The 22,180-nt window shown below is 40.6% G+C and overlaps 1 protein-coding gene across 1 annotated transcript in view; it reads right to left on the reverse strand.

The window, feature by feature from the left end:
- MDFIC (MyoD family inhibitor domain containing) overlaps window positions 1-22,180 on the reverse strand; it is a 131,966-nt gene that overhangs the window by 88,321 nt on the left and 21,465 nt on the right. The window contains exon 2 of the mRNA XM_052639091.1: window positions 4,281-4,466. Coding sequence (XP_052495051.1) covers window positions 4,281-4,365 — 85 coding nt within the window. The 5' untranslated portion in view covers window positions 4,366-4,466. The remainder of the gene's footprint in view (window positions 1-4,280; window positions 4,467-22,180) is intronic.

A 22,180-nucleotide genomic window follows, 5' to 3' on the forward strand; every position in this document is an offset into this window, starting at 1 on the left:
AAACAATGATTCTCAACTAGAGATAAAGAGCACCTGGAGATTGTCAAAAATGCAGATTCTTGAGTCTTACTCTCCAGATTCTGATTCTGTAAGTCTAGAGTGGAGCCAAAGATGTCGGTAGCCTTGAGAGACTAGAATAGCATCTCAACACAATCGTTATTCCAGGCCAGATAATCCTTTGTTGTGAGGGGCTACCATATTGTGTGCATTGTATACAGTGTTCTCCCTGGCCTCTACCCACTGCATCCCAGGAGCACCCACCTGCCATACCAAACATGTTTCCAGAAGTTACCAAATGTCTCCCGCAAGGCACTTCGTCCCTGATTGAGGACCAGAGCCAGAAGGTGCCCAAAGATGACATACTCTGAGAAATGCCATTCTTAAAGGATAAAACGATATGGTAAAAGTCAAAGAATATGGATATTACGAGCATACGTGGTATAAATTGAAATAAACAGGCTTCCCATAAAGGAAATCTGATTAGCCACTATAAATTCCTGACAAGTCAGCTAAGCTTCTAAGTCAAAGCTCTTCTTATGTAATTTCAACTTGAAGATTTTCTCCCTAGCTTCTATTTTAAATTATTTTTAATTAACTTTACTGGCATTTTGCATCCTGCTATGAAAAGTCCGCCTAATAGTCTCAGAGGACTCTCCCAAGAGAGAAGAGTGCATTAAATCACACATTATCACATTAAAGAATATTCCAGCACACAGTCCAGCAGTCTAAATCTTGGCAAATGCAATGGGGGAGGGAGGGGGGATGCAAGGACCAGAACAGGCAAAGTGATTCACAGTATCCAAAGCTGATTATTTTCAATTCACCCATCTGTAGGAAAAAAGTTCTACTGATTGTCTACTTTAACCCACATTTATCAAAATGACATATATTTTACAATTTGTGTTTCTATCCTGGATTCTACTGACTATGTATGAGACCCTGGACAAGTCACTTAAGTTCTTTGGACATCCCTTCTAGAAAGTGAGTCAAATGGACTAAGTTATTTCTAAAGATCCTTCTAGTTACAAGTAGCAAACATGGAAGCATTTAATTAAAAGGCTCTTTTAACCATGGAGAAGGAAATGGCAACCCACTCCAGTTCTCTTGCCTGGAGAATCCCATGGATGGAGGAGCCTGGTAGGCTACAGTCCATGAGGTCGCACTGGACACGACTGAGCGACTTCCTTTTAACCATATGGATTCTAATAACTGTGCACAAAAAAGCAAATGCCTACCAAGGTTGATAGCACAATGAATTTTAAGATGCTTGACCCAAAAAAGAAAAAAATGACAATTAGATGAACCATGCTTACAAGATCCATTCTCTTTTAAAACAAAAAGAAGTTTAGCACAAACTACCCTTCACACGTGAGAAGATCAATCAAGTCAGTCTTTCAGAAGTTCACCATAAATAGGGAAATAGTTTTAAATCACATTTAAACCTATTTAAATTTAAATAGGTTTAAATTTACTTTCTAGTTTCTGTAACAGAAATCACAAATCAGCTGCTTTGGAGCCATTTCCAGCCTGCAGGTGTGGTTGTTTTGTTTGGCCTGGACAAAAATTGGATTTAATTAGCTGCCAACTTTTAAAAGGGAGTGATGATACATAAAAATCCATATTTCCAGTATCTCTTAAAATACTGGAAGATATTAAACCCAAGTGGCAACAGTGAGCTGGACTGAGAAGCACTGCCTTCTGGGCCCAGAGCTCTCCAGGGGTCCTCAGTCCCCACTGCTCCCTATCTTCCCACACCCATCCCGGTTCCTTCTGACAGCAGGGGCATATGAGCTTATATCCTTGTCCGTAACAATTTTCAAAATGCACAAATAAGATTTTTAATGCTTTCAGAGCAACAAAACTGCTTGGAGAAGAATCACAGCCAAAGGGGAGAAGTTGTAAAGAGAGAGACCTTGCTCTCAACATGAAAACCTTGCATAACTATCAATATGAATGCTGATAAGCAGAATGTGCTACACTGTAGGCATTTAACCACCTGAAAAAATGCAGAAAGAAATTCTAGATTTGATGGGGAGTTCAGACTACAGACCCCCCAAATTTATTTTCAACTTTAACTTTTTATGCCTTCAGTTAGTAGTACACATAGTTCCTCACAACACAGCAATACATGAACAGGTTTTATGTCTTTACATACACACACACATATATATATATGCATATGCATATTAACATACCCATATATGCATATGTATATTAACACACATATATATTTAATTTTGTTTGCAGGGGAAGACTTGATTTCATCCTTCTCCTTTATGAAAAGGCATTTTCTACTAACTTTCATAGAACATTCCATTTTTCTCACTGATTTTAATACATAAAGCTTTAAAATTAGGTTTCTATTAACTAAGCAGCCATATCTTACCAGAGTATTATTCAATTATTCTTCTGAAAAGATGATCAAGATTCCAAGGACAGAAGGACGAGGATGAAAGAACTCGAGAAAGAGTTTAGAGAAGTGTGGCCTGCAGGCAAAGTTTCTTCACTAGCATCTTTACCAACAAAACCACCCTAACCATGGCAGCTTCATACAATTTTCTCCCTGCCCACCTGATCCAAAACTTTTTTCCTCCAATTTATGAGATCTGCTTGTTTGAGATACAACCTTTTAAGAAGATTCTGAAGATTTTCTTTTGTAAAAAACTTAACTTTATATTATGTTCACAATTAAATTGATGCCTATTTAAAGGATGTAGCAAGTCAAAGTAGACTAGTATAAAAACCCAAACAAAAATGCTGCTGAGGCTGAGTCAATTTTAGGTAAAAAATAATCCAAGAGTTTCCACACTGATAATGTGTTACATGCAGTCCACAGTTTTCTTCAGAACATTCTAGAGGGTGGCTTCCTAAAAACATATCATGCAATACCTTACATCATTACATCTGCACAGATGGATTAGGTATCACTGCAACTCCTACTGACTTTAAAATGTATATTTTTAAAGTTGGACATTGCAGATATCGTTAGTTCTAAGTCAATTGTTTTTCTAGTGTGTTTGAGCTTGATTTTTGACATAACCATTTGTTAACACTAGTGATTAACAGCTCAAGTGTGAACCTGAACAACCCATCAAGGAGCCCATATGACTACTGAGGACATGCCTAATGACAAGAAAACAATTGCCTTGGCAATATAATGTGCAGAACATGGGCTGCTTCTGGGAAAACATGTTTATCATTCTAGTTCTGATTTTCTCTATTTAGAAAAAATGACTCACTATTTAGAAGCAAAAAAACAACGATAAACATAATTCAATTTAACAGCCTTTGAATGCCAGTACATTTTAATTTAGCCATGGATGTTTTCTGCTTTTACCTAATGTGGGTTCAACATTAACTTCTCTTCCACTTTTTACTGCTTTAACAAAAAGAATCCCAAGAAGCTCATGACATTATTCTTAAGGCTGGGGGGCTGGGAGGGTATCAGGCTTGAAATCAAGATTTAAAAATAGGTTTCTGAACCTTGGAAAATTATTTAGTTTATATGAGTCAGAACCCTTTAAAGCAGAGTCACACTAAGAGGAAGATACATAGGATTAAGATCCTTTCTCTCTGTCGCCAACATGAAGTATGTTACCTTCAAGAGAAGATCCTGTCTGACTTGTGTATAAGCTTCTTGTGGAAGTTCCCCAGGAACAGGAGTACTTTTTTTTTTTTTAACAGACTGTATTTGTTTATAACTTGGATGAACACAAAGAGCTAATTCATTCTTGGAAAACATTTCTTTTGAAGCCTGTTTATTTCAAAACAAAAACAGTTATTGAAAGCATATGCATGAGCCATTCCAAAGCAATTGGTCACAGAAACCTGGATTATCAAAGCTGCAGAGGAGCCCACAAGAAATAGAAAGATGAAGGGAGAGTGCAGGTTTCTCAAAAAGCAGCGGCAGTCCTGGATCTGCTAAAGACACAGAACTTAAGTGGTGGGGAAGCGCTTCGGAGCCCACACTGTTGGGTCTTGAGCCCTGAAATGCATATGTTTAAGCAAGTAGTGATCCTGTACACATCCAGTTTCTCGGCAGCCAAAGAAGGGGGAGTGGAGAGATCAGCGGATCCCGCCCTCTTATCCGGTTGTTGATCTGAGGCTGCGATCCTGGAGAACTTGATTGAATAATGCTAACTATGCAAAAGTTCACTACGACGAGGTAGGCTCAGTCCTTGCACCAATTCCCCACACACAGATTCCAAGCAGTAAATGTGCGAACACATTTTAAAATGCAACAGTGACAAAGGAGCTTGCAACTTGCAAGCGGCACTCACCCTGGGCTGGGGCGCCCAGCCGGCCACCGCCAGCCTCAGCCCCGCGCTGGGGCCCGGGAGCCAGGGCTTCGCCCGCGCCGGACATGGGCCGCTCCACTGCGCCCTCGCCGCGCCTCCGCCTAGCTCGCCGCCCTTCGGGGTCGATGCACCAGGGGCTGGGAGGTGTTGGGTGCTGGGAACTGAATGCTTCTGGCGAGGATTGGAAAAAAAAAAAAATGTTTTGAGAGAAGAGCACACCACCCCTGCGGGACATTCCCTCCCCCTCTGCTTCCCTTCCCCAAACCCCACCCCGGGGAAGTTTTGATTTGAAACCCGGGAGGAAAACTGTTACCCAGCAAGTTGACAGCAGTGAGTCCTAGCAGACAGAAGGGGGGCACTCAAGGGGGAGGCGCTGGAAGGGAGATCTGATTTGGGAGCAGCTCAGGGAGGGGATCAGACCCCTCCTCCTCCCGCCAAGAGCATCGCCACCTACCTCGGCATCCCCCCAACACACTCAAAGCCCTTTCCTCCTCCTCCTCCTCCTCCTCCTCCTCCTCCTCCTCCTCTTCCGCCTCGGAAAGTTAGCGAGGCTCCGGCAGGGGCCGCAGGTCGCGGTGGCTTGACGGCGGCAGGCAGCCGCCTCTGGGTGTCCCTCCCAGCCTCCGTCCCGCTCAGCAGACACCTCAGTGGCGGCAACGGCAGCAGCCGCTCCTCTGACTCTGTGCTCTCCGCCCCCTCTTTACAGTCAGCTCAGCCCGGCCGGTTCTCCTCCGAGGGGACTCTTGCCCCTTTGCCTCTCTTTCCCCCTTCCACCACTCCTGCACGCCAGAAACACTTCTCGCTCTGTGGCGCCTTTTCATCATATCCGGATCAGAGAGGCCTTGAACTCTTGGCTCTCTGCCCCGAGGCTGGGGGCGGTGCGACCCGGGCTCGGCCTCTGGGTGCCTCGCGCCTGGCTCTGTCTGGGTCAGGAGGCCAAAGCCCTACAGGGCTGGCGCTGGGCGGGGTGGGGTGGGAGTGTCCTCCCGAGGGAAGGAGGGAGTTGGCTATTCCCTGGCTGCCAAAGAGTGCCCCCCACTCAGAGAGTCACCTCATCCCTCTCCCCACTCCTGGCCCAGACCCACTGACATTATGGGAATGCCTTGAAGGAAGTAGAAGCCTTCAGGGTGGACAATGCAAAATGAAAAAGTATCACTTTCCTGATAGAATACAGAAAGAGCAGTTTTGAAACCCTGACCCCTAGCAGAGCGGTTAATCTCTTCATCTCTGGCTCTGAAGAAGTCTTTATTCTGTTTTTCAGTTCTTTGTTTATGTTGGTCAAACAGGATCCCAGACAGGAAAAACCTGTTGCAGCTGCAAGAAGACTCAAGAGGCATCCAGGGAAAGGGTGACACCCTTGAGGATGCTCTGGCCCTGGTCTCAAACCGCGGCTATATCAGGGCAAGTATCTCCTCCACAGATGACTTCTGTGGGGAGATAAACTTGTGGTCAGAAGTAAAAAGCTGACAACTCTCCATTTATAAAGGAGATGTTCTGATTGCAGTTTAATCTGATGAGCCAAGAATAACATCTATAAAATAATTTGCAGATACAGTGTACTTCAGATAACTATTGCTCTTTATTCGTTGCGAGTGAAATGCAAAATTTGTAGAAAGCTAGAATAAATTCATTCCCTGACTCTTTAGGACAAGAGCAATTTACAGTAATGTTATCAAAATTGGAGAAGATGCACGTTGGACACATCTTCCTTCTAGGGGAAGCAATAATATCCCAGGAATTTCATCGCTTCAAGAAACCAACTGGAATTGGTTCCAATTGATTAAGAAGATGTATTACTCGCCTATAAACAATCAGTATAGCCAAACTTACTTTCAATTAAACCTGAAAAATTTTCTCTGAAATTTCTGATGACAGTTATTGAAACCATATTCTGCCCCAAAAGGCGGATGACATTCTGCCCAATAATCTATGACTAATAAATGCTTTTATTATTTTTAAGTTTAGAGATTTCAGGAATGGTGTGTGTAAAAGTGCCTTAACTCTGAAAAATTTGTCTGGAGGCCTGGACTGTTTGAAATCCACTTGATGAAACCAGATCAATTCTGAGGGCAACTGCATTACCATTAGAGAGCAAACACTGAGGAAACTTGGTATCTAGATTCTATTCTATCCCTATTTTATTTATTTCTCTGCCTTTTAAAAAATACCCTCATTAAGGTGTTAAACTCCATGAATACTTACGAAATTATAGCACTCTTCTAGAAAGTCATAGTCAGTGATAAATATTTGTTAATTTAATTTCACACAGTACTTAATGTTGCACACACAGTAGGTGTTTCAATAAAAACCCCTTGAATTGAATTTAAACACCTTACCCTTTAATGGGAAAGAAATTCAAATAAAAATATTAGGAACAAAGGAGACTCTATGTGGTAGAATCACCAAAACAGTCCAATACTGTATCTTGCTCAGTAAGACTTTGAGTCAGTCAGTCAACCTCTCTATGTCTTGGTTGCCTCATAAATGAGAATATTAAGGTACCCCTTCATAGGTCCCATAAGGACTAAATAAGATAATTTTCAGGAGATTATCAGATATGAGGAAAATACTCAAAATATTAACTATTATTATTAGCAGAAGCATGTTACTGAGTAATGTTGAACTTGGCATAATGATGTCACAAGGGCCACATCAAAATAACAGGTAACCATGCCTGGTATACATGTGCAGTCTATACACAAGCTATCTCAAAGACTTCTTACATCAGCCCTTTCAGTACCTTGTCAGGCTTACACTGCTAGGATTTACAGTTCAAGTCTAACCGAAAGTGTATCTTATGCCTTTAGGTAAACTCAGGTCTTCCTCCATAAGCCTTGTGTTTGAAACCCAGGAACTGAGTGTGGACTCCTCAGTGTTCATCAGACAGTCCACTTACCCAGTCCCTTGCTCTATTTGTTCAGTCATCTGTCTCAATACTTAGCTTAGTTCCTAATGAGCACTACAGTGCCCTTATCCTCTCATTCTTTTATTCAGTAATATGTACTGGGGGGGGGGGGGAGGGGGGCACTGTCATGGGTGAAGATAATCAATGTGGCCACTGCCTTCAATGAAGCTCACAGTCTAGAAGGAAATATGGATATATAACCACTTAATAACAGCTGCTGATTGGGACAACAAGGAAGTTCTGGAATACCATGGTAGTACTTCGTTGCAGGGAAATACAGTCTAGTCTAGGATCAGGAAAATGTTTCTGGAAAAGGTATGTCTCTGCTGCTACCAGAAGAAACCAACAAGAGAAACGATTGCTCCAGGCAGTGTGTATGGACATGCAGAGGTCTGAGGACAGCCTAGCTTCACTGAAAACCTGAAAGAAGTTCAGTGGAAGAGGATAACCCAATGCAAGGGAGAGAAATGGGGGATGGAGCTGAAGAGAAGAACAGAGGTCTTAATCAACTTTGAAAAAGGAGGATATACTTTCCAAATTTCTATTTATAAAAGAATAATAAGTAAATGATAAGTAAAATAATAATAAGTAAAATGATTTGGAGGCACTGAGATTGTGGCTCAGAAGTCCAAGTAAACATGAGGGATGATGATAGCAGTAGGAATGGCTGAGATAAAGGATACAGAAACTAAAGGAATCAAGAGTAACTTGCAGTTTTCTGCATCTTGGTGGATGGGGGACAATATTACCTACAGAGATGGAAACATTCGGGAGAAGCATGTTTGGAGGAAGAGCTGCTAAATTAGTCATGTGGATGATGTAGTGTCTGAGAAACCTGTGAAATGGCTAATTGGAACCATGCAGTAGGTTGCTGGATAGGTGTCTGGAATACAAGCACACAGATGGTACTTTACCAGCAAGAAGGTCGTAAGCACCCAAGGTAAGCATGCTGTGTAAGAACAGAAGGCCTACACCACAGCTAAGCCCTGAAACTCAGTCCAAATGGGTCCTTACTAACCCCTTCCCCATTCTCCACCCCCTTCCCAATGCCAGAAGACTTACCTGATGAGCTTTGAGAATCATCATTTTATTTAGTACTATTACTGTCTGTGCCCCTCCACCAGCCCAAATGCCTCAGGGAATATCACATAATATCTTTATTAAACAGATTTTATCATGTCTCATACTGTGGTCATAGGCTTCCCAGGTGGTGCTAGTGGTAAAGAACCTGCCTGCCAATGCAGGAGCTTTAAGAGACATGTGTTTGACCCTTGAGTTGGGAAGATCCCCTGGAGGAAGGCATGGCAATTCACTCCAGTATTCTTGCCTGGAGAGTCCCATGGACAGAAGAGCCTGGTGGGCTACAGTCCAGAAGGTCACACAGTGTCAGATACGGCTGAAGCAACTTAGCGCACACACACATCCTGATACATCCTGGTTCCCTGGGGACTGGCCTTCCACTGAAATTAAATACCCTAGCCCTGACTCAAAGCCACTGAAATCCCAATGTGCCTTACAACCATTGAGCATTCCAATGGTACCTTACAACCATTCCTGCCTAGTGATGTACACACTCATGATGATGTGATGATATGTAAACACATTGTGAAAGCTATCTGACATGAGCTGAGCGAAAGAAATGAACTAATTAAAAGAGTTTATAAAGCATTCTAATGGACTGCCAGAGCTTCATGGCCCAGTCAACATTCAGACGTTTCTTGCACAACTATTATATTCTAGGCAAAAAGTTAGGTTCTGGAGATTTTTTAAAAATATTATTTAATGTCTTGAAAAGCTTTATTACTTAAATTACTTTTCAGCTGGCTAGAGGCCTATCTGCCTAGCGAAGCCAATGCTTTTACATAGCTACCTTAGCCAAAGGTCTACAACTAGATGTACAGTTGTGCTTCCCGGGGGGCACACAAGACAATTCTCCGGAATGTGAGGAGGAAACAGAATGAGAATTCATATTTGCTCTTATGTCATCATTTGTAATTTCAATTCTCAAGTATGTTTTAAAGCTTATATATGTATTAGTACAGAAGTATGTATAATTTATAAATAAATATAAATTAGGGGTTTTTGCTTAGAAGTATTTTATTGTGTGTGTGTGTGTGCTTACTTGTTACCCCAAGGACTGTTGCCTGCCAGGCTCCTCTGTCCGTGGGAATTTACAGGTAAGAATACTGGAGCAGGTTGCCATAGCCTACTCCAGGGCAGCTTCCCAAACCAGGAGTTGAACCCTGGTCTCCTGCTTGGCTGCTTGGCAGGCAGATTCTTTACCACTGCACCACATTTTCACTTGATTTAAAAATGATTTGTACATTCAACAGCACATTCACCCAAACTGTACCAAGGTTAATTTTCTCTAGAAAACATATATAACTACCTCATTTAGGTAGAAGCATGACTTCAGTAATCCCCAAACCCAGGACAGAGAAACCAGAAATGAACCCCAGGTCTCTTAGTACCTGCAGTAACCTCCATGACCTTCACGTAGTGCCAACACAATGGCCACTGACTTCCTCAAATTCTATTATTTATTTTTGTGTGTGTGTGCACACATACTTTTCAACAAACTTTATTTTCTATTGTTTAACCTCACAGAAAATTTAGAGCACAGGGGCTTTGAGAAAAAGAGCTTAGCTCAGGGAGCTATTAGGTCAGAAAAAGTGACAGCAGAAGAAATGACAGCTGACAGACAGGGAAGATACAGGGAAATAAATACGTCATAACAACGCCTTTGTGAATTCAGCTCAGTGAAACAGGGACGGCTCCTAATGAGGGCCTGAGTCATTAAGGAAAGGTTCAGTTACCTTAGTGCCGCATTCTGTTTTTTAAGGAGGCAGGTCAGTATTTTTACGTTTTAGGAAAAATTCCACCGAAAAAAAATTTCACATTAAAAAAAAAAATGTTGCTACTTGAAAGAATAACTTTCACAGAATTACATTTTTTTAAAGCTGCCAGGGAAATGAGCAATCATGATTCTAGGCCAATTTGTTGTAACTGTATTTCTCCATCTCCTGGTGCTCTGTTTGAAGAGGAGAGGTCAAGTGGACAGGTTTCTGGAATCCCATCGTTACTTCAAATAGAGTACTTTCTTTCCCCCTGCCACTCCCCCAGAACACATGGGTTCTTCCTTTAAATGTTTAATGAGAAAACTGGTTCTTCCACTTTAAAACTACCCACATTTGAAACATTTGAACATCTGAAAACTACTCACAGGCCCAACTCCTTCATTTAACATATAAAGACATATAAAGACATAAAGTTCAGGATTTCCCTGGTAGTCCAGTGGTTAACACACGGTGCTTCCAACGTAGGCACAGGTTCAATTTCCTGGTTGGGGAACTAAGATCCTGCATGCCAGGTGGCCAAAAAATAGAAAGAAAGAAAGAAAGAAAGAAAACAAGACAAAGTTCATTAAGTTCAACAAATATATACTGAGACTTTACTATATGTCAAATCATATGCTGGGCATCAGAATTTCAAAGACAGAAGAAAGACCCAAAGCTCAGAATGTGTCAGGGAAGAGACAGGGGCAGGAAGCAGAGGGGGAGAGGCAGTAAATCAGTAATTTACTGCACAGCAGGAACGCGAGGTAGCAGCACCTAACTTGTTGGGTGTGGGTGGGGAGAGCCAGGTTGTTTCAGAAAGATGATACCAGGCTGAGTACTGCTGATGAGTAAAAGTCTGCCTGTCAAACAGCTTAGGGAATTCCAGACTAAAGAGATAACGCCCACAAGGCACAGAAATGTGAAAGTCCCCGAGAAGTTAAAAATTACTCAGCTTCTAAACACCCAGGCTTCTTGTTCTGATTGATTATCCGGATAAGCTGTGTAAATGAATCCATCACTTCTAAGTGATGGCGAAGCTAGGGCATATCTGATCTTCTGTTCAGGAGTTCCAAAGGTTTTCTGTAGTAAATGTGTGACCAAAGGACGTGGCACAGAATCTCCTGTTGCTGGATGAGCTTGACTTGTCCTTCCCTCTGAGCTCTCAGTGTCCCTTTCAGTTATCTAACTCCTCTGGCCTGGGGCATTGGCCTTCGGGTATTTCCTTGCTGTCAGGGTACTTTCCAGCGTGCTTTCTGAAGGACTGGACCAAGAGGTTAAGGGAGACAGTGACACATGTCAGATAAGAACAAGTGGACTGAAGGCAGAGATGAAGATGTGTTTTTTACCATATGCAGCAGACAATAAGGTACATAGACAGTGAACCTGGATATACCAGATATTGTGGAAAAGCAGTAAACACAAGAGGCCCTCGAAAATGATGACAGATATGCTGAAACTGCAATTAGGGATAACTTCAGCATGATGACTCTGACAAAGATATGTGAAATAATGGAGAAGATGAGGATTTCTTTTTGTCACCACAGCCCCTAAATTCATTTATAGCCTCAGGTAAAGAGAGGAACTTTTGACTCTGGGATTTAAATCAATGCCTATATTTCTCCAAATTTTCTATTAAGAAATAGACACTAAATAAAAAATGCAGGATTGCAGATCAAATATATTTTCCATTCAATCCTCGGACCTTTAATTCACTTTGGGAAAAAGGCAAAGTTTTGCTGAATATTCTTGCAATTCCATTTATTCTTTTCTCTCCTAGTTTGAACAGTCCCTCCTCCTCAGGCACTTGGATTCTCTTGTTACCCCAGGTTTCCAGCCTTAAACACAAAGATAATAATAACTCATAGTCACCCTAATTTAGGAGCAGCAAGCCTGTTTCCATGTTTACAATCGTCTGAAATGTATCCAGGTTCACAAGGGGAACTGGGTTATTTGTGGCCGTGTTATTTAGGTGGCAAAGAGTTGGAGTCCCCCTGGGCCGTCATCCCTAGGACAGCAGGAAGTTTACAGAGTGGATGCAGAGCATGAGTTATTAGAAGAAACAGGTATATATGCACATGTTAGCAACTAAATGGATCTTTAAGACATCATATTTAGCAAAAAAAGAAGGTAATTTTAGTGTGGCACCAATTAATAATTAAAAATATGTATACACAAAACAGGGGCTTCCCCAGTGGCTCAGCAGTAAAGAATATGCCTGCAATGCAAGAGATCTGGGTTTGATCCCTGGGTCAGGAATATTCCCTGGAGGAGGGCATGGCAACCCACTCCAGTATTCTTGCCTGGAAAATCCCATGGACAGAAGAGCCTGATGGGCCACAGTCCACGGGGCTGCGGAATGCTGGACACAACTTAGCAACTGAGCATGCACACACAAAACAAAAGAGCACAGTTTATAACAACACATCCAAGAATAAAGATTTACATAAACATCTTAGAATGGTAATGAGGGGAAGGAAAGCAGTGAAGACTAGGAATCAGAGAGAACACGCAAATATAAACAGCAGAGCCCACACACAAGAAAGGGGACTTGCACAGACCATGATACTGTGCCATCTACGAAGGTGCTGACAAACTCAACTCCTTGCTCTAGAGGTCCAAATCCATGACAACTATTACTGCCAATAATTAATAAATAAATGAATTATAAATAAAAGGCAGTAATAATAATCTACTCAACAAAAATTCAAGCAAGTCTCATTATCAGGCAATGTAATAAAATAACAAGAAATGACCATGTTCTAGGGTATATATTGAAAGAGGTGTCTTACATATATCACTAAAATCACTAGAGACAATTACCTAATTCATCTGTGTTAAAAGTCAGCAACACCAGAACACTTTGGTTACAACAGCCCATTTATACAAAGCCATGTTTTATTACTCATTCTCATATAGACTGTTGTAGTCTGCTAGTACTGGCCCCTAGAAAGATACGTCTACATTCTAATTCCCAGAGCCTGTGCATGATACTGGTCCCTTCTGAAGGAGATCAGCCCTGGGATTTCTTTGGAAGGAATGATGCTAAAGCTGAAACTCCAGCACTTTGGTCACCTCATGTGAAGAGTTGACTCATTGGAAAAGACTTTGATGCTGGGAGGGATTGGGGGCAGGAGGAGAAGGGGACGACAGAGGATGAGATGGCTGGATGGCATCACTGACTCGATGGACGTGAGTCTGAGTGAACTCTGGGAGTTGGTGATGGACAGGGAGGCCTGGTGTGCTGTGATTCATGGGGTCACAAAGAGTCGGACATGACTGAGTGACTGAACTGAACTGAACTGTGCATGATACATCATTTGGTTAAAGGGTGTTTGCAGAAAGTATTCTGCAATTAAGAGATCATTCTGGATCATCAATGTTGGCCCTCATGTCAACAGCAAGTGTGATATTTCACTTTTGGGTGTCAACTTGACTAAGCCAAAGGATGCCCACATTACTTGGGCTTCCCAGGTGGCACCAGTGGTAAAGCACCCACCTGCCAATGCAGGAGACCTAAGAGATGTGCACAAAGAGTCGGACACGACTGAAGTCGCAAAGAAGTTGGACACAGACGCACGCACATGTCTGTGACAGTGTTTCCAGAAGAGATGAGCATTTGAATTAGTGGACTGATCAAAGCGGATGAGCTTCCCCAGTGTGGACATTCACCATCTGAGCCTTTCAGGGCCTAAATAGAACAAAAGGCAGAGGAAGGTTGGATTTGCGCCCTGCCCAACTGTTTGAGTTAGACCATCAATCTGTCACACTCGGCACTCCAAGTTCTCAAGATTTCCGTCTCAAACTAGAATCTGTGCCCTTGGCTCTCTGTCTCTCAAGGCTTCAAAATACACCACATGCTTTCCTGGTTCTCCATCATGCAAATGGTAGGTCCTGGGACTTCTCAGCCTCCATCCAGTACTTTGCAATAAGTCATATATATCTGCTATTGGTTCTGCTTTTTTTTTTTAGGAGACTTCTATCTAATATAGCAAGTGTCCTTAGATGCACAGGTAAGAGAAGGCACTACGAAGACGAGTGCAGGGATAGGAGGAAGGTGGACACAAGCTAAGAAAGCTGGTAATTACCAGATACTGAAAGAGTCATGGTCCAGATGCTAACCCTGAGCCTCCAGAAGTACAGTCCTGTTAACACCTTGGTTTCAGAGTACTAGACTCTGAAACTATGAGAATAAATGTTTATTGTTTTAAGTCACCAAATCTGGGATGTTTTGTTACAGCAGGCACAGGAAACTAGTAAACTTGTCTTCAGGAAAAGTGAAATTGAAGCTCTCTAGTACATCATGAGAAACGCTGGACTGGAAGAAACACAAGCTGGAATCAAGATTGCCGGGAGAAATATCAATCACCTCAGATATGCAGATGACACCACCCTTATGCCAGAAAGTGAAGAGGAGCTAAAAAGCCTCTTGATGAAAGTGAAAGAGGAGAGTGAAAAAGTTGGCTTAAAGCTCAACATTCAGAAAATGAAGAATATGGCATCCGGTCCCATCACTTCATGGGAAATAGATGGGGAAACAGTAGAAACAGTGGCAGACTTTATTTTGGGGGGCTCCAAAATCACTGCAGATGGTGACTGCAGCCATGAAATTAAAAGACGCTTACTCCTTGGAAGAAAAGTTATGACCAACCTAGACAGCATATTCAAAAGCAGAGACATTACTTTGCCGACCAAGGTCTGTCTAGTCAAGGCTATGGTTTTTCCAGTGGTCATGTATGGATGTGAGAGTTGGACTGTAAAGAAGGCTGAGTGCCAAAGAATTGATGCTTTTGAACTGTGGTGTTGGAGAAGACTGTCGAGAGTCTCTTGGACTGCAAGGAGATCCAACCAGTCCATTCTGAAGGAGATCAGCCCTGGGATTTCTTTGGAAGGAATGATGCTAAACCTGAAGCTCCAGTACTTTGGCCACCTCATGAGAAGAGTTGACTCACTGGAAAAGACCCTGATGCTGGGAGGGGTTGGGGGCAGGAGGAGAAGGGGACGACAGAGGATGAGATGGCTGGATGGCATCACTGACTTGATGGACGTGAGTCTGAGTGAACTTCGGGAGTTGGTGATGGACAGGGAGGCCTGGTGTGCTGAGATTCATGGGGTTGCAAAGAGTCGGACACGACTGAGCGACTGAACTGAACTGAACTGAGGCCCAGTGTACTACTAATTATCTGATGTTTGCCGTTCTCTCGTTATCAAAGGGAAAAGCAATCTACTCTAAATTCCTGAAGGGAATCAGCCCTGTTATCAAAAACCTTTTCCAGGTTGATGTATGTCCACTTCAATACCTCTACAGGTATAGTCCATCTCTTAGCATTAATTATAATGACTATCATATACCAAGTCCTTCAAAATTCATACATTCTTTACCACCCATCTATCAATTTTATCCTAGGGATACCCTGTATAGTATGTATTGATTATATTATAATCACTACTCTATAAAAATAAGGAAACACTGTTAGCAGTTCACTGAAGAATGATTAAGTGTCAATAGTAAGTTGAAAAGCTCAGGCTATAATTGAAATCTGCATGTAATTATCACCAGATAAGTACTGAATATAAACTCAACCCCAAGTCTCCCATTAGGTCCTGGCAGCATTTCTTGTTGGATCAACTATAAATGTCAAATATTCTACTAAATACAGAAATAAAATGAAAGTAAAACACACGTGTCCTAGTCTTCACAAAGTTTAGTCTAGGAACTGGGAGACATTAGTCAAACGAACACACATGTAAGTATCTAAGTACAAATAATGGTTTAGTGAAGAACAGCAGAATGCTATGGGTATGTAAGAAGGGCACAGAATTAAAGACCTTTGCCCCTGCTCTAAAAGAATTTAAAAGCAGCGATAGGGAAAGAATCAAGTAAAGAGAAGATTACAATATAATTGGATTCATACTATGAAGTGGGAATTGGGCCCTATGACAGGACACATGAGGCAGAACCAAACCCAACCCTAAGAGTTTGAAAAATGAAGTGAGTTTGGAGAACAGTCTTGATGAGAAGGACTTAACCAGATAGAAAAGTGGGGAGAAAAGAGAAAGGAAGTAGCAAGTGCAGAGATACAGGGGAAGGTGAAGTGGGCATTCAGAGAACTCCAAACCTTATATCTGTTCTATTGTATTTCTTATAACATGCATGTCTATAAAAAAAAATTAGGATCTCATTTATACATTCCAGAAACTTTTAATTCATTTCAGAATTCTGTTAGAGGGTTTCTAGACTAAGTGTTCTCCTCTCTAAAAATGACACTGTTTATCAAATTTTCCTAGGTGATCAAACAGAAACCCATTTTAAATATATTGATACAGCATGCTTGGGGCTGGTGCATGGGGATGACCCACAGAGATGTTATGGGGAGGGAGGTGGGAGGGGGGTTCATGTTTGGGAACACATGTAAGAATTAAAGATTTTAAAATTAAAAAAAATAAAGATAAAAAAAAAAAGAAAAAATAAAGAAATAAATATATTGAAACCGCATGCTATTGGCTCTGTGGTGCTGGAAGAAACCCACCTAACATGTACAGCACAGGAAGCTCCACTCAATGCTATATAATAGCCGACATCAGAAAAAAAACCTAAAAAAGAGTCAATATATGTATAATTGATTCACACTGCTGCATACCTGAAACACAACATATAAATCAGCTATATCCTAATAAATTAAAAAAAATACACCTGACTGCCACACACACAAAAGGCTTAGAAGTCTCACTTTTATTTACACAAAAAACTGCATTGCCAATGCCACCAACAGTAGCAAAATATTGCCCCATAGTGTTACTGGGACATGACATTGAATGGAGTCCTTTGGTATCATCTGTCTTTTTATCTTAGAGTCTTTACTTCTTAGACTTTGAAGAGTTATCTCTTGGGTCTCTCCATAATCAAGAAAGTGGTACTTGGAAATTCCACTAAGCTACTTTTTAAAACAAAAATAAAACAATTTTTTCAAACAAATAAAAAATGGTATTTATAAAAGATATGATTACAAAATTGTTTCAAAATAAAAGGAAATCTCTGAATCATATAAAACATAATCAAGGCCAAGATAAGAAAGATGAGGCTGAAAAAAGCCATCACAAATGGAAATAATGACACTTAAAATTGCTGGAATAACATTACAATATTTCATTTAGCCTGCATTGAGTCCCAGAGTGCTCTTTCCTTAGATATTAGTTGATGGACATTGTGATCATTTAGCATTACAGATACTAAGCTTTTTTCATACAAGGATGTGAATATCTTCAACTAGGAAGAAGCAACTTCTTAGGACCATTTTTTTCTTTCTGTATAAATAAATCCTTGAAGAGACTCTAGGATTTTCTCAGCATCACTATTTAAGAACCATTAAAAAAAACAAACAACAAAAACAACAAGAACAAACTAAGCATAATTCCCAAAGGAAGGAAAGCTACCTTAAAAAAAAAAAACTAAGCTATAAGAGTTATTTTATTTTTTGCATTGTTCAGTTGCAAAGTCATGTCCAACTCTTTGTGACCCCATGGACTAGCACACCACGCTTCCCTGTCCCTCACTATCTCCCAGAGTTTGCTCAAAGTCACATCCATTGTGTCAGGGATGCCATCCAACCATCTCATTTTCTATTGCCCACATCTTCTCCTGCCATCAATCTTTCCCAGCATCAGGGTCTTTTCCAGTGAGTTGGCTCTTCACATCACCTAGCCAAAGTACTGGAGATTCAGATTCAGCATCAGTCCTTCCAATGAATATTCAGGATTAATTTCCTTTAGGATTGACTGGTTTGATCTCCTAGCTGCCCAAGGGATTTTCAGAGTCTTCTTCAGCAACACAGTTTGTAAGCATCAATTCTTCGGTGCTCAGCCTTCTTCATCGTCCACCTCTCACATCCACGCATGACTATTTGAAAAACCATAGCTTTGACTGTATGAACCTTTGTCGGCAAAGTGATGTCTCTACTTTTTAATATACTGTCTAGGTTTGTCATAGCTTTTCTTCCAAGGAGCAAGTGTTTTTTAATTTCATGGCTGCAATCACCATCTGCAGTGATTTTGGAGCCCAAGAAAATAGTCTGTCACTGTTTCCACTTTTTCCCCATCTATTTACCATGAAGTGATGGGACCAAATACCATGATCTTAGTTTTTTGAAGGTTGAGTTTTAAGCCAGCTTTTTCACTCTCCTCTATCACCCTCATTAAGAGGGTCTTTAGTTCCTCTTGCTTTCTGCCATTAGAGTGGTATCATTTGCATATCTGAGGTTGTTGATATTTCTCCTGGCAATCTTGATTCCTGCTTGCGATTCATCCAGCCTGGCATTTTGCATGATGTACTCTGCACATAAGTTAAATAAGCAGGGTGACATTATACAGCTTCACATATTCCTTTTCCAATTATGACCCAGTCCATTGTTTCATGTCCACTTCTAACTGTTGCTTCTTGACCTGCATAAAGGTTTCTCAGGAGACAGGAATGGTGGTCTGGTATTACCATCTCAAAGAATTTTCCACAGTTTGTTGTGATCCACACAGTCAAAGGCTCTTAGTGTACTCCATGAAGCAGATGTTTTTCTGGAATTTCCTCAGATTTTAATTCTGACGTTTAGTTCAGCATAAAGAAACGAAATCATTCCCTTCTTTGACCCTGCTAAAGTCATGCTTTCCATGATTGAAAGGTCTTTAAATCAAGAAGTCACCTCTGTTCCCCAGCCCCTCACCCTAATCAGGATAGACAATGGGACAAGGACGAAAGAGACTTTTGATTAGAGAATTTGAAACCATAATCCAAGAGAAAGATGAAAACTAAAGTAAAACAATCAGCAGTTTGAAATATTTCCCTAGTGGCCTTTGACCCAGGGCAACAGATACATTAAAAATTGCATATTTTAAGGAAGACAGAATGCTTAACTTCATTCTTTTTGTTTGTTAAAATTTCTCCTAAAAGTGATAACCTCAATAAGAATCTTGTGGCCAGAATTATGTATGATACAAAAGTTTGATTCAAATATATCAATAAACTTTTTAATATATCTTGTGCATGTAGTTTAGTATATTTAGTAGCACATCAATGGTAATTTCAAAATACTGAATAAAAGATATTTTTTCTGATACTAGAAATATTTTCAAATAATTTTGTTTCCCTAGCTATTTTAGTGAGTGAAAATAGTGGTATGCTTAATACATTTTTAAAAATCATTGTTTTAGAAAGCCACTTTAGAGTCTAATAATTATTTTTGATAATTTAAGATGAGTTCTATCATTAAAATATCAAGCCAATAAGGAATCAGTTGTTTAAACAATATGTTATAGTTACCATATTATAAAAAGTATTATACCAGGCCCAAATTCATATCTCTGAAAATGATCAGTTGACTAGGAAACTGAATCAAAATGATTATTTAAACCAATTCATAGTTTACAAAGTATAATAAAAACTTAATAATTTATAACTTTGAAAGCTTACTTCATTATTTGTCAATGTTTATATTATGCCTTTAGAACTATATATAATGAAAGTATATTTACAGATTGTTATATTTTATGCTTAACATCACATAAATTTCTCAATATTATTAAATAATATTACATGCATACTGAAGACCAGAAAATACAACTTTCTATAAAATAGCACCTTACACTTCAGTTCAGTTCAGTCGCTCAGTTGTGTCCGACTCTTTGCGACCCCATGAATCGCAGCACGCCAGGCCTCCCTGTCCATCACCATCTCCCGGAGTTCACTCAGACTCACGTCCATCGAGTCCATGATGCCATCCAGCCATCTCATCCTCAGTCATCTGCTTCTCCTCCTGCCCCCAATCCCTCCCAGCATCAGAGTCTTTTCCAATGAGTCAACGCTTCACATGAGGTGGCCAAAGTACTGGAGCTTCAGCTTTAGCATTATTCCTTCCAAAGAAATCCCAGGGTTGATCTCCTTCAGAATGGACTAGTTGGATCTCCTTGCACTCCAAGGGACTCTCAAGAGTCTTCTCCAACACCACAGTTCAAAAGCATCAATTCTTCGGCACTCAGCCTTCTTCACAGTCCAAATCTCACATCCATACATGACCACAGGAAAAACCATAGCCTTGACTAGACAGACCTTAGTCGGCAAAGTAATGTCTCTGCTTTTGAATATACTATCTAGGTTGGTCATAACTTTTCTTCCAAGGGGTAGTACCTCCTATACTAGACACATTAGTAAATATCTTGGCAGGGAGCAATCTAAGATGACCTTCAGTGATCCTCACCTCCTATGTAGTCCCTTTCCTTGAATGTGGCCTGGAGCTAGTGATTTGCTTGCAATCAGCAGAATAAGGCAAAAGTGATGCTATACCCCTTCCATGATTAGGTTGCAAAGTCTGAAAATTCCATCTTGCTAGAATTTCTCCCTCTTTCTCTCTCAGTGTTTTTCTCTCCCTACTATGACAAGAAACTGAAAGTGGTCCCCAGCCAGCAGCCCTTGAACATCTGAATTCTGTAAAAAATGATGAGTGACCTTAGAAGTAGTTCTGCCCCCCATTAAGCCTTCAGATGAGCCTATAGCCCAAACTGACACTGTGATTTCAGCCAGTGAGAGACTCTGAAGCAGAGAACCCAGCTAAGCCTTGCCTAGATTAATTTCTCACACAAACTATGAGATAATAAATGGATGTTGTTTTAAGCCAATAAGTTTTGGGGTAATTTGTAATGAAGCAGTAGAGAACACAATAATTTAACATGTTTGTTTTTTACCCTAAACCTGCAGAGTACAAAAGAACACTATTCAGAACTATAAAGAAAGAGCTTACCAGGTGACCCAGCAATACCACTTCTAGGCATATACTCTGAGGAAACCAAAACTGAAAAAGACACATGTACCTCAATTTTCATTGCAGCACTATATGTAATAGCTAGGGCTTCCCAGTGGGGCTAGTGGTAAAGAGCCCACCTGTCAATGCAGGAGACATGAGACCTGGATCTGCTCCCTGGGTCAGGAAGATTCCCTGGAGGACGGCATGGCAATCCTCTCCAGTATTCTTGCCTGGAGAATCCCATGGATAAAGGAGCCTGGCAGGCTACAGTCTATAGGGTCACAAAGAGTTGGATATGACTGAAGTGACTTAGAAAGCATGCATAGGACATGGAAGCAACCTAGATGTCCTTAAACAGATGAATGGATAAAGAAACTGTGGTACATACATACAATGGAATACTGCTCAGCCATGAAAAGGAATGCATTTAAGTTAGTTCTAATGAGGTGTATGAACCTAGAGCCTATTGTACAAATATACAGAAAAACAAATATTGTATATTAATGCATATATATGGAATCTAGAAAGATGGTACTGATGAACATATATGGTGGACAGAAACGGAGACACAGACATAGAGAACAGACCTACAGACAAGGGCAGGGGAGACGAAGGAGAGAGTAAGATGAATGGAGAGAGTGAGATGCGTGGACGCATATTCACTAACATATGTAAAACAGATAGGAGTGGAAACTTGCTGTATGACTCAGGGAACTCAGACTGGGGCTCCATAATAACCTACAGGGGTGGGAAGGGTGGGAGGTGGGAGGAAGGTTCAAGAGGGAAGGGACATACATACACCTATGATTAATTCATATTGACTTATAACAGAAATCAAGCCAATACTGTAAAGCAATCATCAATTAAAGATAAATAAATATAATTTTAAAATTATAAATAAAGTAAAATACAATATGCAGGCAAAAAAAAAAAAAAAAATAAGAGTTTATGCCTTGGCAACTGCCTTAGTGCCCAGCACTTAAACTGATGTTTCAGGATAATTGTTTGTTTGCTTCTCAGCCCAAATAAACACAAGAGTTGTTCTTCAGCCAAAGGGTAAATGTGTGCCTAATCTGTAGTGTCTGAATTTTTTCTACCATATCTATGGGTAAGTGAATTATTCTACCTCCCTAAAGCATCAGATATTTTCGTATTTTAAATTAATATACATTATTAATATGTAATAAAGTGCACAGATTATACATGCTTAGTTTGATATGTGTGTGTGTATATATATATATATGTAACTATCACCCAAAACAAACTGTAAAATATTTTAACCATCTAAGACTTCCAATCTTTTTCTATTATTCCTCTTCACTGATTGCTACCCCCCTCAACCACTATCTAATTTCTATT

The sequence above is a fragment of the Budorcas taxicolor genome, chromosome 4, assembly GCF_023091745.1.
Source record: "Budorcas taxicolor isolate Tak-1 chromosome 4, Takin1.1, whole genome shotgun sequence".
Lineage (NCBI taxonomy): Eukaryota > Metazoa > Chordata > Mammalia > Artiodactyla > Bovidae > Budorcas > Budorcas taxicolor.